This window comes from Pinus tabuliformis, chromosome J (genome assembly GCF_031772625.1).
Source record: "Pinus tabuliformis cultivar Carrire ecotype Pingquan chromosome J, CPIR1, whole genome shotgun sequence".
Taxonomy (NCBI): Eukaryota; Viridiplantae; Streptophyta; class Pinopsida; order Pinales; family Pinaceae; genus Pinus; species Pinus tabuliformis.
This window is the reverse complement of record NC_142295.1, coordinates 26,163,280-26,176,727: the sequence shown is the minus strand read 5'-3', so window position 1 is coordinate 26,176,727 and position 13,448 is coordinate 26,163,280. Positions and strand designations below refer to the sequence as shown.

The following is a 13,448-nucleotide window of genomic DNA, read 5'->3' as shown; positions in this document are numbered from 1 at the left end:
GGGGAATGTTGACATCTAATCCTCATGATTGGGTGAATATAATGTAAATAGATAAATAAATAATATGAACAGTCATCGGGAGATGAACTGAACAGTCTCTCCCTCATGTATTTAATGAAGACCTACCTGAAGGAATAAACATGAATCAATTTTTAGTTGAGGAGTCACTGCCTGGCCTGACAAATATATAAATCATTTATTGATTTTTTTTGATTTAAAATATACATTTAAATTTTATATATATTTAATTTCACGTTTAATGTTAAATGAACTCCATATATTGTCTCTAGAAATCATTTATCAACTAAATAAGTCTTTAGTGTGTGAGAGAAGAGCATAATTTGAACATATTATAATCTCGAAACTTTTTTTTTTGGGGCATATTTTACTCCAATCCAATTTTATTAAAAAAAAATTATAAACTTCAATTTTCAATGGTTAAAAATACAAAATACACAATTAATAAAAATGTTTAAAATTTTGAAAATTTAAAAATATAATTTTACAAATAAATAATTACAATTTATTAAAATCATATAAATTCTAATAATAATTACACATTTTTCCTCTACAAATATTTTATCAAAACAAAAATATTAATATTTTATTATCAAAACAAAAATAATAATTTTTTTATTGTCCATTATTTAAAAAATATTATAATGTCATATCTCGTAAACATTTTAGTTTGTCAAAACAAAATAAATTAAAAATAACTATATATTAAAATACAAATTTACATTAATTTTTTTTAATCAATTTTTGTTGGATAGTTAATGTAAATTTGAAATAAAAATAAAAATAATTTTATTTTATTATTAATTTTTTTTGGGTATTTAAGGTGAATTTGACTTAATCAAGTCACCTGTGGGTTTTGAGCTCTAGGTTTACGAGAACCCAACATAAATTCACTTTAACACCAGATCTATCAAGCACGAAGGGATCAAATATTTTTTGTAACTTAGAAGATTTGCATCTCAAAAGATTTGATCCCTCTCCGAGCTTGGTAGAGTTGTCTTTTAAATGCTACTTTTTGAAATTTTTTTTTGGTCTAATTTGTCTAGAATCTTACAAGGATTCATTGAAATCTACACAATCGAAGTGCCCACCGATGTTGAATGCATTTATGTAGTGAAAAAACCAATTTAAACAACACAATCAAGATTTTATCACAATTTTTTTCTACAAGATCCAACCGTAAATCCACAAAAAAAAAATCTAAATATTCTCACTTAAAAACAACTACTATCTTTAAATAATCTATATCAATTTAATTAAAAGACCCATTTATCGTTTGGAGGATCATAATTCTTGAAGCCAATCTGTAACTCAGTTGTCTCGGTGAATTGCCTCCCTCAACGTTTCCACATGCTGAGCAGCTCCAAGCATGCTTCAATCTTTATGACGAGGAATGTCAAGCAACTTAATTTTATAGAACGACACCTCTCCACACAATAAGACATATTTCTACACAAATAAGACAAAACACCTTCTGATTTTTTTATTGATATATAAATAAAGACAAAACACCTTCTGATATATATATATACACACTAAGGATCCTAAGATCACATGTCCATTGGACCAATTTTGCAAGACACAATGATTAAAGGAAACTAATGTCGATGCAAATACAAATGAGTTGAAAACACGAAAATTACAGTCATAGAAATGGAGTACGAGAGAACAGAAAATAGCAAAGAAAACAGCACGAATTGCATGTGTATATCCATCTGCATCTCTCTATCCATCAGTTACACAGTCTCTTAAAACCCCTATTTGGGGCACATTAAGGTATGTATTTCAGATCATTTCCACAGTTTAATTCCTCCGTAGTTAACGTTTTTTGATTGCATTTCTCCTTCTGCTGCCTTAAATTTACGGGCTAGTTCTATCTCATTGGCGCTGAATTTTTTCATGTTTTCTGATATTCTACCAGAAAAACTAAACCTATTATTCTTTATTGTTTTGGCACAATTTCCATTTTCTGGAGTTTTATAGCACAGGCTTCTCCGATTGTGGAGTTTTTGCCATTTTCTGCATGGATTTGAAAATATAATCCTCTGATATACTTAAACTTTGGGCTTTACATTAGCCAGAGAGAGGCTGTGTACGTACTATGATGCTTTTAGGGAGATGCTGTGAGGTTTTTAGTGCGACGCTGTGTAGATTTTCTGGTTTAGTTACTTGGGTCTATCCAATTTTACCTAATTCACTTTTTTTTTTCCCATGAAATTTGAACCATAAAACCCTTGTGTGGTTGAATTTAGGTAATTTTAGGGTTTATTAACGGGGTTTAGCCAATTCTACCACTCGTTTTCTGCACATCCCATTGAATTTGAACTATAAGACTCTAGTGTGGTTAAATATTAGTAATTATTGGGTTTGGTAATGGCGGTTTAGCCAATTCTACCACTTCTTTCAGCCATTTCCCATGAAATTTGAACTATATATCCAAGTGTGGTCAAATTCAATTATTTTCATTTTAGTGGAATTTTTTGTTTTACTTTTCATTTTTTTGCGTGAAATGGAGTCTATAAGTCCCTGGTATAGTTAAATAATTTGGGTACCTTATTTGCACAGGGATGGTATGCAAGTAGAAGTGGGCGTTTTGGTTTTGGCAGCAGGAATTCTGTCGTGGCAGTGAAAATAATTTCACGGCTTCAGTAGATGGGGGCTCCAAAGCAGAAATGGACACATGAAGAGGAGGCTGCTCTTAGGGCTGGGGTGGAGAAATACGGACCTGGTAAATGGCGTGCTATTCTGAGAGATCCCATATTAAGCTCGTGCTTGTCATCACGGTCTAATGTTGATCTGAAGGTATGTAGGGTTTTTGCTATTGCATTGCTTTTTGTGAAATTTGTGGACTATTTGAATCAGACATATATGACAATGGTCAGTGTTAGCAGGCTTTTGTGAGTCTGTGTTGACTTCTAATTTTATATCTGCTCTTTGAGGAAACCGAGTCGAGTGAGCTTCTCTGAGACTGTCTTGGCCATGAGTTTGACTCGTGATTTGATTTTTGCAAGTATAATTCGCACTCCCAAGTCAAATGTGAGGCAGATTTACTTGGCAAGTTTGTCTTGCAACACTTGTGATCCATATTTAGTTGTCTGTTAATAAGCGATAGTAAAGATAAAAAAAACACTTGACCCAATTTACTAGCAGACAACCAGCAAACTCAGCTGTCTGGAATCCATGTTGTTTTGTGGTATGTAGTATCATCTATGTAATTGAAAACGAGTTTTTGGACATTGTACACTTCTTTTTCCCCATGGAAATTTAACATATATTTAATTTCCTCGGCTTTTAATTTTGACCGAACCTCAACTTAATGCTCACTCTCTGGCCTTGCTAAGTCATTCTTGGAGCCAGGTCTAGTGGGTTTGGCATTGATGGTAAGCTAAGCTTCTTGTAATTGAGTTTCGGATTCTTATTGCTGAGGCATATGGAATGGTTATGTCAGAGTGTAAATGTGTAAGTGCTTTTTAAAATCAGTTGCTTCTATTTACGTTTTAAAGTGATCACTTTCATCTTCTTTGTATGTACCGTAGCATGTTATCTTGAAACGGTTTAGTTTTTTGACAATTATTAAGGCACAAGAGCCTTTTCATTGATGGAGCTGTTGCTTGTAAGGGCTCTCATCCTATCAAGTCACAGGGAGGTTTGAGTAATTAGCTTTTACTGTTTGTGAGGTACTGACAGAGAGGGCATCGGCTGAGCATAGTTAGCTTCTTGTCACTGGTATTGGGAGGATCTAGCTTTGTTGCCTTGATGGCCAGTGTGTATCACCCAGGTCAGGCTAGAACATGGTCATCTATAAGAGCAGGTGTCTTGGAGCCTTGAGAGTAACCAAAATAATCATCTTCCTCTGATGGAAAATCAAGGCATGGAAGGGAAATTTTCCATTTCTCTTCTTAAAGAAATATCAGTACTAAGTAGTTCCAAAATAAAAGTGTTGGAAAGGCAAGAAATTTCCTAAACATGTACAAATCATCTTTAGTGGGTGAGGTGCAAGGTCAAGGCCTACGATCAGTGAATGCCAAAAGTCTACTGTGAAATACAATAGAGTAGGGATTTTACTAAACATTCTATTAGACCAACTTGCCAAATGTCTACTGTGAAATACAATAGAGTAGGGATTTTACTAAACGTTCTATGAGACCAACTTGCCAAAAGTCTACTGTGAAATACAATAGAGTAGGGATTTTACTAAACGTTCTATGAGACCAACCTGCCAAAAGTCTACTGTGAAATACAATAGAGTAGGGATTTTACTAAACGTTCTATGAGACCGACTGGCCCGTGGGAAAAAGACTGAGTAGGTATTTCCTTAATATGTTAATCTATGCTAAAAGACTGCAGATAAATCATAAAATTACGGCAAAGAAAAGAAAGAGCTGACAAAGCATATGTTTGGTCCAAGATTCTGGTACAAGGAAGTATATGTTGAAATTTGGTACCGGAGGACAGGTGGTTCCCTTAGGCTTTGATCTTTGGCCTAGGGAAAAGTGTCCAAAAGAATTTATTTTTTCTCCTAAAGTGACTTTATAATTTTATAAAGTTAAATCTAATTTAAAAGTGACTTTAAGTGATAAAGTTACTAAGTCTAATTTTAAAGTGACTTTTATAAAGTCAATGAAAAATTAGAAAGGAAAAGTGACTTTGGAAATAAATGACTAAATGGGTCCTTATTAAAGTGGGGTGAATTAAAAAATAAAAAAAATGAGATTTAAATGAGCATTTAATCTCAGCCATTGATCTAAATCTATTTCAGCGATTGGATTTAGAGATCACCCAAAAGTCACTTGGGTCACCCAAAAGTCATTTGGAGTTATATTAAGGGAGGAAAATGAAGAAAAGATCACATTCGATTCAATTCTTTCATGAGCAGATTGGGAGAAGGAGAGCAAGAGAGCAAGAGAGATTTTTGAGCAGGGAGGAGAAGGAGATAGTAGCTTGGCACACATTCCAAGGCAGCAGTTGAGCAGATTTGTCCAGCTGATTCAGCACACAGTGAAAGGCAGATTTTGGCACGATTTTCGAGGAGAGGTTTGCACAAAAATCGATGAGCAGTTTGCTGGTTTTTCTGCACACAAAACGAGGGCCATACAGCAGCATTTAATGCTGAAAGTGGGCACGAAAATCGAGGAGACCGTACAACATTTATTGCTGTCCTGTTTGCTGTAATTTCCAATTTGCTGTAAAGCATGGAAAAAGAGATAAGTTGTAAATTTGTTTGCTGAAAATTTCTCACTGTAAAAGGCAATTTTCAGAAATAAAGAAGAGCTCTCAAACTGGTTTTCCCCAAGAGTTGTAGGGGGTTTTTCCAGGGTCACATTGACAAAAAATCTCAGTGTTTAAATGTGTTTTAATGGCTGTTTATTACTGCTGATTTTTATTTCTGCAATTTCCAGCATTCTGTAAAATTTCCAGAATTTGTGTTTTCAGCAAATTTATTTTTTTCAGCTTGTTAAATGTATGGTTATGGGAAAGGGCATTTAACTATATGGGAGAAATAAGGAGAAACTGAAAACCGGGGTGGGAAAACAGAAATTTCTACATGGTATCAGAGCTTGAGTGCTAAAGGGCAGTTTGGGACAGCAAAAGGAAAAATTACAGTTGCTGATTTTTCACTCAGAAAATTCCAGCAAGCTGATTTTTTCATAAACAGCGGTTTTATCTTTACTACAGCAGTGCTATTTTTCAGTTTTAGGACAGCAGGATGTCATTGGGATTGAGGGTGGAGGATAGGCTGGATGGGCATATAAATTACAGCGTTTGGAAGGAGAGAATGCAGAGTATCTTTGAGGAGGCAGAAGTCTGGGATATCATGGTGCATACCACACAGAACCCTGTTGTTGTGCCTACTAATGCTACTCAGTTGACAACTTATAATAAAAAGAACAACAAGGGTAAGAGGCTGATTCTAAACGGAATCAAAGACCATTGCATTCCTCATGTGAGAGGAAAGAGCAATGCCCATGAGATATGGACACCATTGTCCAATCTCTACCAGAGTACCAATGAGAACCGGAAGATGGTCCTGAAGGAGAAGCTGAAGAACATTAAGATGGGTAATAATAGTGCAGTTGGATATCTCACAAAGATTACTAATGTGAGAGATGAGTTGGCAGCGATTGGAGAGGCCATTCCACCCACTGAGTTGGTGCGGATTGCAGTGAATGGCCTCCCCCGTTCATGGTTGAACTTTGCTGATAGGGTTTGTGCACGTGAGACCCTTCCCACATGGGAGAGGTTTTGGGATGATTGCATTCAGACAGAGATCAGGAAAGGTCAGCTTGGGGCAGCCAAACCAGTTGAGCAGGATGAGGATGTAGCACTGGTGGCAGGAGGCAAGAAAGGCAAAGGGAAGAAGCAGGTTTCCACAAGTAGTGGTGGGGGCAAAGACAAAGGTAAAAGGTAAACAGGGGAACACACAGAAGGACTATTCCAAGGTGAAGTGTTGGAATTGTCAAAAGATGGGACACTATGCAGTTGTGTGTCCGGAGAAGAAGAAGAAGAAGGGGAAGAACCAGGACGTGGCAGCTTCAGCAGAGATTGAGGACTTTGCTGGTCGTTTTGACCGAGAGTTTGCGTTCACTACGTGTGAGTCCTCTAGTGCAGGATCACCTGCCACATAGGTTCAGAGGGAGCATGCTTTTCCCTCGATTAGCGGAGCATCTTCAGGTATTTGGTATGTGGACAGTGGGGCTTCACGTCATATGACAGGAGTCCGTGAGTACTTCTCAGAGCTTTCAGAGAGTGGCACTGATATTGAGGTAGTACTCGGTGATGACAGAGTTGTTAGAGCAGTCGGGGTGGGGACAGTGACATTTCGGAGGGAGTCCAAACCTCCCTTGAAGGTGTCAGAGGTTCTTTATGTGCCAGGGATGAGGAAGAACCTCATATCCGTCTCAGCTTTGGAGGACAGAGGATATGAGGTACTGTTCAGGGGAGGACAGGTGTTGATGTATCTTAGGGGCACTCCAGCTGATTCAGCTAGAGTGATAGGTGTACGCCATGCAAAGGTGTACAAGTTTGCATTCCAGCCCCTTTTGGCATTGAGCAGTAGTACCGACAGCAGAGTTAGCAGTTCTGGGCTGTGTGAGATTTGGCACCACAGGATGGGACATATGTATCATGGAGCCTTGAGGACATTGCGGGAGATCACTACAGGTGTGCCAGATTTCAGTACTGATCACTTTGATACTTGCAGAGGTTGTGCGATGGGCAAATTTGCCAAATCCCCTTTTCCCAGCAGTGACAGCAGAGCGACGGGGATACTTGATTTGATTCATTCCGATGTGAGCGGTCGGATGTCTCATGTTTCCTTGAGTGGATATGAGTACTATGTTTTATTCATTGATGATCACTCCAGGAGGACCTGGATTTATTTTTTGAAGACCAAGAGTGAGGTCTTCAAGCGGTTTCAGGAGTTTAGAGCTCTTGTGGAGACTCAGACAGGTCGAAAGATCAAGTCCTTGAGGTCGGACAATGGAGGAGAGTACACCCTTGGAGAGTTTGTTGACTATTGTGCGGAGGCAGGCATTAGGAGAGAGTTCACTGTTCCTTACAACCCCCAGCAGAACGGGGTTTTGGAGAGGAAGAACAGATCCATCATAGGGGCTGCCAAAGCCATGTTACATGATCAGGGGTTGCCATTGTTCTTGTGGGCAGAGGCCTGCAACACAACTGTTTACTTGCAGAACAGGAGTCTGCATCGTGCCTTGGGGCACATGACTCCGGAGGAGGCTTTCTCTGGGAAGAAGCATGATATTGGTCATCTTCATATCTTTGGATGCATTACATACTCCTATATACCCAAGGAGAAGAGGACCAAACTAGAGCCCACCGCAGAGAAGGGTATCTTTGTGGGCTACAATGAGACCTCAAAGGCCTTTCGGATTTACATTCCTGCACAGAGGAGAGTTGTTGTCAGACGGGATGTGAAGTTCGAGGAGGACAGGGCCTTTAGGAGGTCACGGGAGTTAGAGTATCTGGATCAGCCAGACCCTCAGCAGCAGTTGAGTCAGTCGCAGGGATCCAGTGGGCAGGGATCAGGAGGATCCGGAGGTACATCTATGAGGATGTCAGGTCCGTCAGTGAGCAGTGGCTCGCTGAGCCAGAGGGGTGGTGCTCCGGGCAGCATGCAGAGCAGTTCACAGAGCAGTTCACTAGGGAGTCCATTGATGGACAGTTCACACGGTACCTCAGCTTCTACAAGTTCAGGTGCAGGCAGGAGGACAACAGACAGACAGTCAGGATTTCAGGCTCCTAATGATGATGAGGAGGAGGAGTTTCATTCCCCGGTGGGAGAAGCATGCTCAGGGAAGAGGAAGCCCAAGTGGCTTCAGGACACCTTGAGAGATGCCACATTTGTTGCTGAGCCGAAGAGGCCGGTCAGAGAGAGTAGACCACCTGAGAGGTTTTGTAGCTATATGGCGATGGTTACCAGCATCCTTGACTCTGAGCCTTCTAGCTATGAGGAGGCAGCTAGCCAGCAGGTCTGGAGAGAGGCCATGCAGGAGGAGTATTCTTCTATCATGAAAAATGATGTTTGGGAGGTGGTGCCGAGGCCTGAGGGCAAATCCGTGGTTACTTCCAGATGGCTTTACAAGGTAAAGCATGCTGTAGACGGCAACATTGAGAAATTCAAAGCGAGGTTTGTGGCTAGAGGGTTCTCCCAGGTAGAGGGAGTTGATTATGAGGAGACCTTCGCTCCCGTGGCTCGATATACTTCGATCCGCTCCATTATATCGATAGCAGCAGAGATGGGTTGGAAGATCCACCAGATGGATGTGAAGACCGCATTTCTCAATGGCTTCATACAGGAGGAGGTGTACATTGAGTAGCCACAGGGCTTTGAGGTGCATGGGAAGGAGTCCCATGTGTGCAGACTGAAGAAGGCCCTTTATGGCCTGAAGCAAGCTCCCAGAGCTTGGTACTCCAGGATAGATACATATTTGCAGGGGATGGGTTTCACAAAGAGTGAGGCAGATCCGAACCTTTACTTTATTGTGATTGGTGAGGAGCCTCTCATTTTGGTGCTGTATGTGGATGACTTGATCATTACAGGTGCAGAGAGACTCATAGAGCACTGCAAGAGAGATCTTGCGACGGAGTTTGAGATGAAGGACATCGGCTTGATGCATTAGTTTTTGGGTTTGGAGGTGTGGCAGGAGGAGGGGCATTTCTTCCTGGGGCAGGGGAAGTATATTGTGGACATCCTTAGCAGATTCCACATGGAGGATTGTAGACCCATGTCGACACCGATGATCACCAACTGGAAGAAGCTTCATGCTTCAGATTCCGAGTTGGTGGATCCCACATTGTACAAGCAGTTGATCGGTTCCTTGATGTATTTGGTCAACACTAGACTAGATATCTGTTTTGCAGTCAACACGATGAGTCAGTTTATTTGTGAGCCTAGGAAGGTTCACTGGGTGGCTGCAAAACACATTTTGCGGTACTTGCAGGGGACAGTGGATTATGGTCTGGACTACAGGCAGGGAGATGGAGTGAGATTGGCAGGATACATTGATTCTGATTGGGCAGGTTGTGCTTCTGATAGGAAGAGCACTTCAGGGTGCTGTTTTGGGTTGGGTTCAGCAGTAGTGTCATGGTTCAGCCGGAAGCAGCAGTCAGTAGCACTGAGTTCAGCGGAAGCAGAGTATATGGCAGCCAGTCTAGCTAGTTGTGAGGCTATCTGGCTTCGCAAGATGTTGTTTGGCTTATTTGGTCAGCCGTTGAGACCTTCAGTGATTTACTGTGATAATCAAAGTTGCATTAAACTCACGGAGAATCCAGTATTTCATGACAGGTCAAAGCATATCGGGATCAGATATCATTTCATCAGAGACTATGTTCAGAAGGGAGTTGTGAAGCTTGAGTATATTTCCACTGATGAGCAGGTTGTAGATATCCTTACCAAAGCCTTACCACGGGGCAAGCATGTCTACTTCAGAGACAAGATGGGTGTGGTGAGGAACACCTTCCTCGGTAAGAGGGAGTGTTGAAATTTGGTACCGGAGGACGGGTGGTTCCCTTAGGCTTTGATCTTTGGCCTAGGGAAAAGTGTCCAAAAGAATTTAATTTTTCTCCTAAAGTGACTTTATAATTTTATAAAGTTAAATCTAATTTAAAAGTGACTTTAAGTGATAAAGTTACTAAGTCTAATTTTAAAATGACTTTTATAAAGTCAATGAAAAATTAGAAATGAAAAGTGACTTTGGAAATAAATGACTAAGTGGGTCCTTATTAAAGTGGGGTGAATTAAAAAATAAAAAAAGTGAGATTTAAATGAGCATTTAATCTCAGCCATTGATCTAAATCTATTTCAGCCATTGGATTTAGAGATCACCCAAAAGTCATTTGGAGTTATATTAAGGGAGGAAAAGGAGGAAAATATCACATTCGATTTAATTCTTTCATGAGCAGATTGGGAGAAAGAGAGCAAGAGAGATTTTTGAGCAGGGAGGAGAAGGAGACAGCAGCTTGGCACACATTCCAAGGCAGCAGTTGAGCAAATTTGTACAGCTGATTCAGCACACAGTGAAAGGCAGATTTTGGCACAATTTTCGAGGAGAGGTTTGCACAAAAATCGAGGAGCAGTTTGCTGGTTTTTCTGCACGCAAAACGAGGGCCATACAGAAGCATTTAATGCTGAAAGTGGGCACGAAAATCGAAGAGACCGTACAACATTTATTGCTGTCCTGTTTGCTGTAATTCCCAGTTTGCTGTGAAGCATGGGAAAAGAGATAAGTTGTAAATTTGCTTGCTGATTTTTTGCTGAAAATTTCTCACTGTAAAAGGCAATGTTCAGAAATAAAGAAGAGCTCTCAAACTGGTTTTCCCCAAGAGTTGTAGGGGGTTTTTCCAGAGTCACATTGACCAAAAATCTCAGTGTTTAAATGTGTTTTAATGGCTGTTTATTACTTCTGATTTTTATTTCTGCAATTTCCAGCATTCTGTAAAATTTCCAGAATTTGTTGTTTTCAGCAAATTTATTTTTTTCAGCTTGTTAAATGTATGGTTATGGGAAAGGGCATTTAACTATATGGGAGAAATAAGGAGAAACTGAAAACCGGGGTGGGAAAACAGAAATTTTTACAGTATAGGGCTCATATGGACACCACTTCCTATGCTATGCTCTGACCATTTCTTATTTCTCCTTTGCTGATCTCCAGATCCTGTCTTTGGCTGCATTGCTCTTGTTACCATATTTGATGTAATAGTAAATACCTACTGTTTCTTCCTTAAAAGTTGCTTCCTAGATGGATATTGGTTTTTGACATTTCTCTGATGCGTGCATAGGTTTCACAGTGAATGAGGAATGCTCAACTGTTTCTACCTCATCCTTTTTGTATGTCTGGCATATTCTGTCCTCCCATACTTTCTTTGACTGGCCACTGTATCCATCTCACTGTCTCACACCTTAGCCTGTGAGAGCTAGTCTGTAGCTTGGCTGTTAGCTGCCTTTCCCACTAAGGGAGGTTGAGGTTCAAGTAGTCTTGAACCCTGTCCTGTAACATTCTTTAAAGTTTATTTTCAGCTCCTTCCTATCTGCTGGACAACTTTCCTGTCTCTTGTCCTGAGCATTGCTTTTGGTTTTTAAGCATTTTTCATGTACTCAGAACCTCTTCTTTTAGCTAACTACTTAGATTTTTATTTGCTTTCGATAGGATCACTATAGGAGCTGCTTTTGCACATCCACTATGTATCCACACTGTATGGAATTTCTCAGTCCCATTGCCCTACTTATTGTGGTCATTTATCAAATATTAATAAACTTATCTTATCTACCACATCCCACTTCCCCAGCAATTTCATACAATTGCTGATTCGTTTCATTCTTTTTTCTTGTCAGTTATTCCTGGCTGATTTTTGTTTATATTGGTTTGGTGTTCATGGCTGCCACTCTCTGCCTGTACAAAATGGGTCTTCTGAGCGCTTCCATCCATATGGGGTAAAGCCCTGTTTCAAGTAACTTTCAACAAGTAAAATCTTGTTGGGAATGGTGATTTTTGCCCACAAGATGCTTGTTGTTAGGTGCTTCTTTACCCTTTCCAGCAGATTCTTGGTTGTAATAGGTCCACAAACCTCGGAACCATAAAGGATTAGGTGGTTGATGAGTGCCTGGAATAGAGAACATAACATTCCCCTGTCCATGCTTTAGCTGTTATGCAGTGAATAGAGCACTTTCCAACCTCCTTGAAGCCTATTTCTCATGCACATGTCCCAACTTAGCCTTTTGCTGAATTCTATCTCTAGATATTTGTGATTTTGGGTGACATCTAGCTGTTATCCTTCAAAGTTACCAATATTTACTTTGGCTTTCTTTTGAGTGAGAACAGTACCACCATGGTCCAACCTGTATTCACCTTCATCACCACCTCTTAGAAGCTTTCTAAAGACCGTGATGGCCATGTAGGTTGCAGATAAGATAAGACAACATAATTTTGTTAATGTTTGACAAATGGCGGCCACAGAAGTAGGTGAATGACTAAAAGATACATCCTGTAACAAAAAGTATGATGTTGGAGTGCAAAAGCAACTTCTTGAAATATTGCGAAATTGTAAAATCTAAGCTCATGATTATCAACTAAATATCTGGCTATTCAAGCTAATAATGCAAAAGAATAGCATAAGAGATGGAGTACAGGTACATAAAAGGATGTAAAGAAGCGAGAGTGTTGAAATAAGAGGGCATACAATACTGAAATTGGCACTGCTGGAGAGTAGATGGTGTCACAAAGTGTTGGAGTTGGCTGACGAGGATGAGAACAAAGTTAGAGTCTCAACCTCAGAGATGCCAATAACAGTGAAATCACAGATGCACAGGTAGATAATTCGGATATGACTAGGGCTGAGGGTGCTTGAATGTATGATCTTGAGGTGAGCATAGTGATGAGGGGGCCTTGCTCTCCTATTGCCTAAGGCCATTGAGAAGAAAGTCTGGATGGAAACTTGGCTGTGCTAGATGAAGTGGGCCCTAGGACTAATTGGTTTATTTTTCTTTTCTTTGTAGTTTCGGTTTTTTTGGGGGGGGGGTTGGTGTGGAGGGCTTCCTCGATATTGTCTAGAACTGAGCAATTTACTAGACCGTCTATTAATTTGGTAGTGTGCCCTAGAGCAGCAACTCCATAAGGGTCTTGTGGAGATTAGTAGACCTTCAATGGGTGGTCATCTAGACAAGCCAAGGTCTCATGGACTTGGAGTATGAAGGGTTGTCAGAGAGTCTGTCTTAAGGTCCTTGAGTCTTTGCTTGCTGCTTGTTACCTTTGTTTGACAGGACAACCCAGAAGTTAGCAGTGATCCACCCACCTGAAAGCTCAAATAGGGACATGGTATGGAGACCTTGAGACCTCTGTCTGAGTACTTCTCTCACATAGAGGGCAAGGCACTGCTGATCAGTGTAGTGGAAGAAAGTGGAAAGTGAGTCCATA

General features: G+C 40.1%; 1 protein-coding gene across 1 annotated transcript in view; it reads left to right on the top strand.

Moving 5' to 3' along the window:
* Positions 1–1,560: 1,560 nt before the first annotated feature.
* LOC149225254 (telomere repeat-binding factor 1-like) overlaps positions 1,561–13,448 on the top strand; it is a 70,776-nt gene continuing 58,888 nt past the window's right edge. The window contains exons 1-2 of the mRNA XM_089377020.1: positions 1,561–1,794; positions 2,584–2,820. Coding sequence (XP_089233146.1) covers positions 2,671–2,820 — 150 coding nt within the window. The 5' untranslated portion in view covers positions 1,561–1,794; positions 2,584–2,670. The remainder of the gene's footprint in view (positions 1,795–2,583; positions 2,821–13,448) is intronic.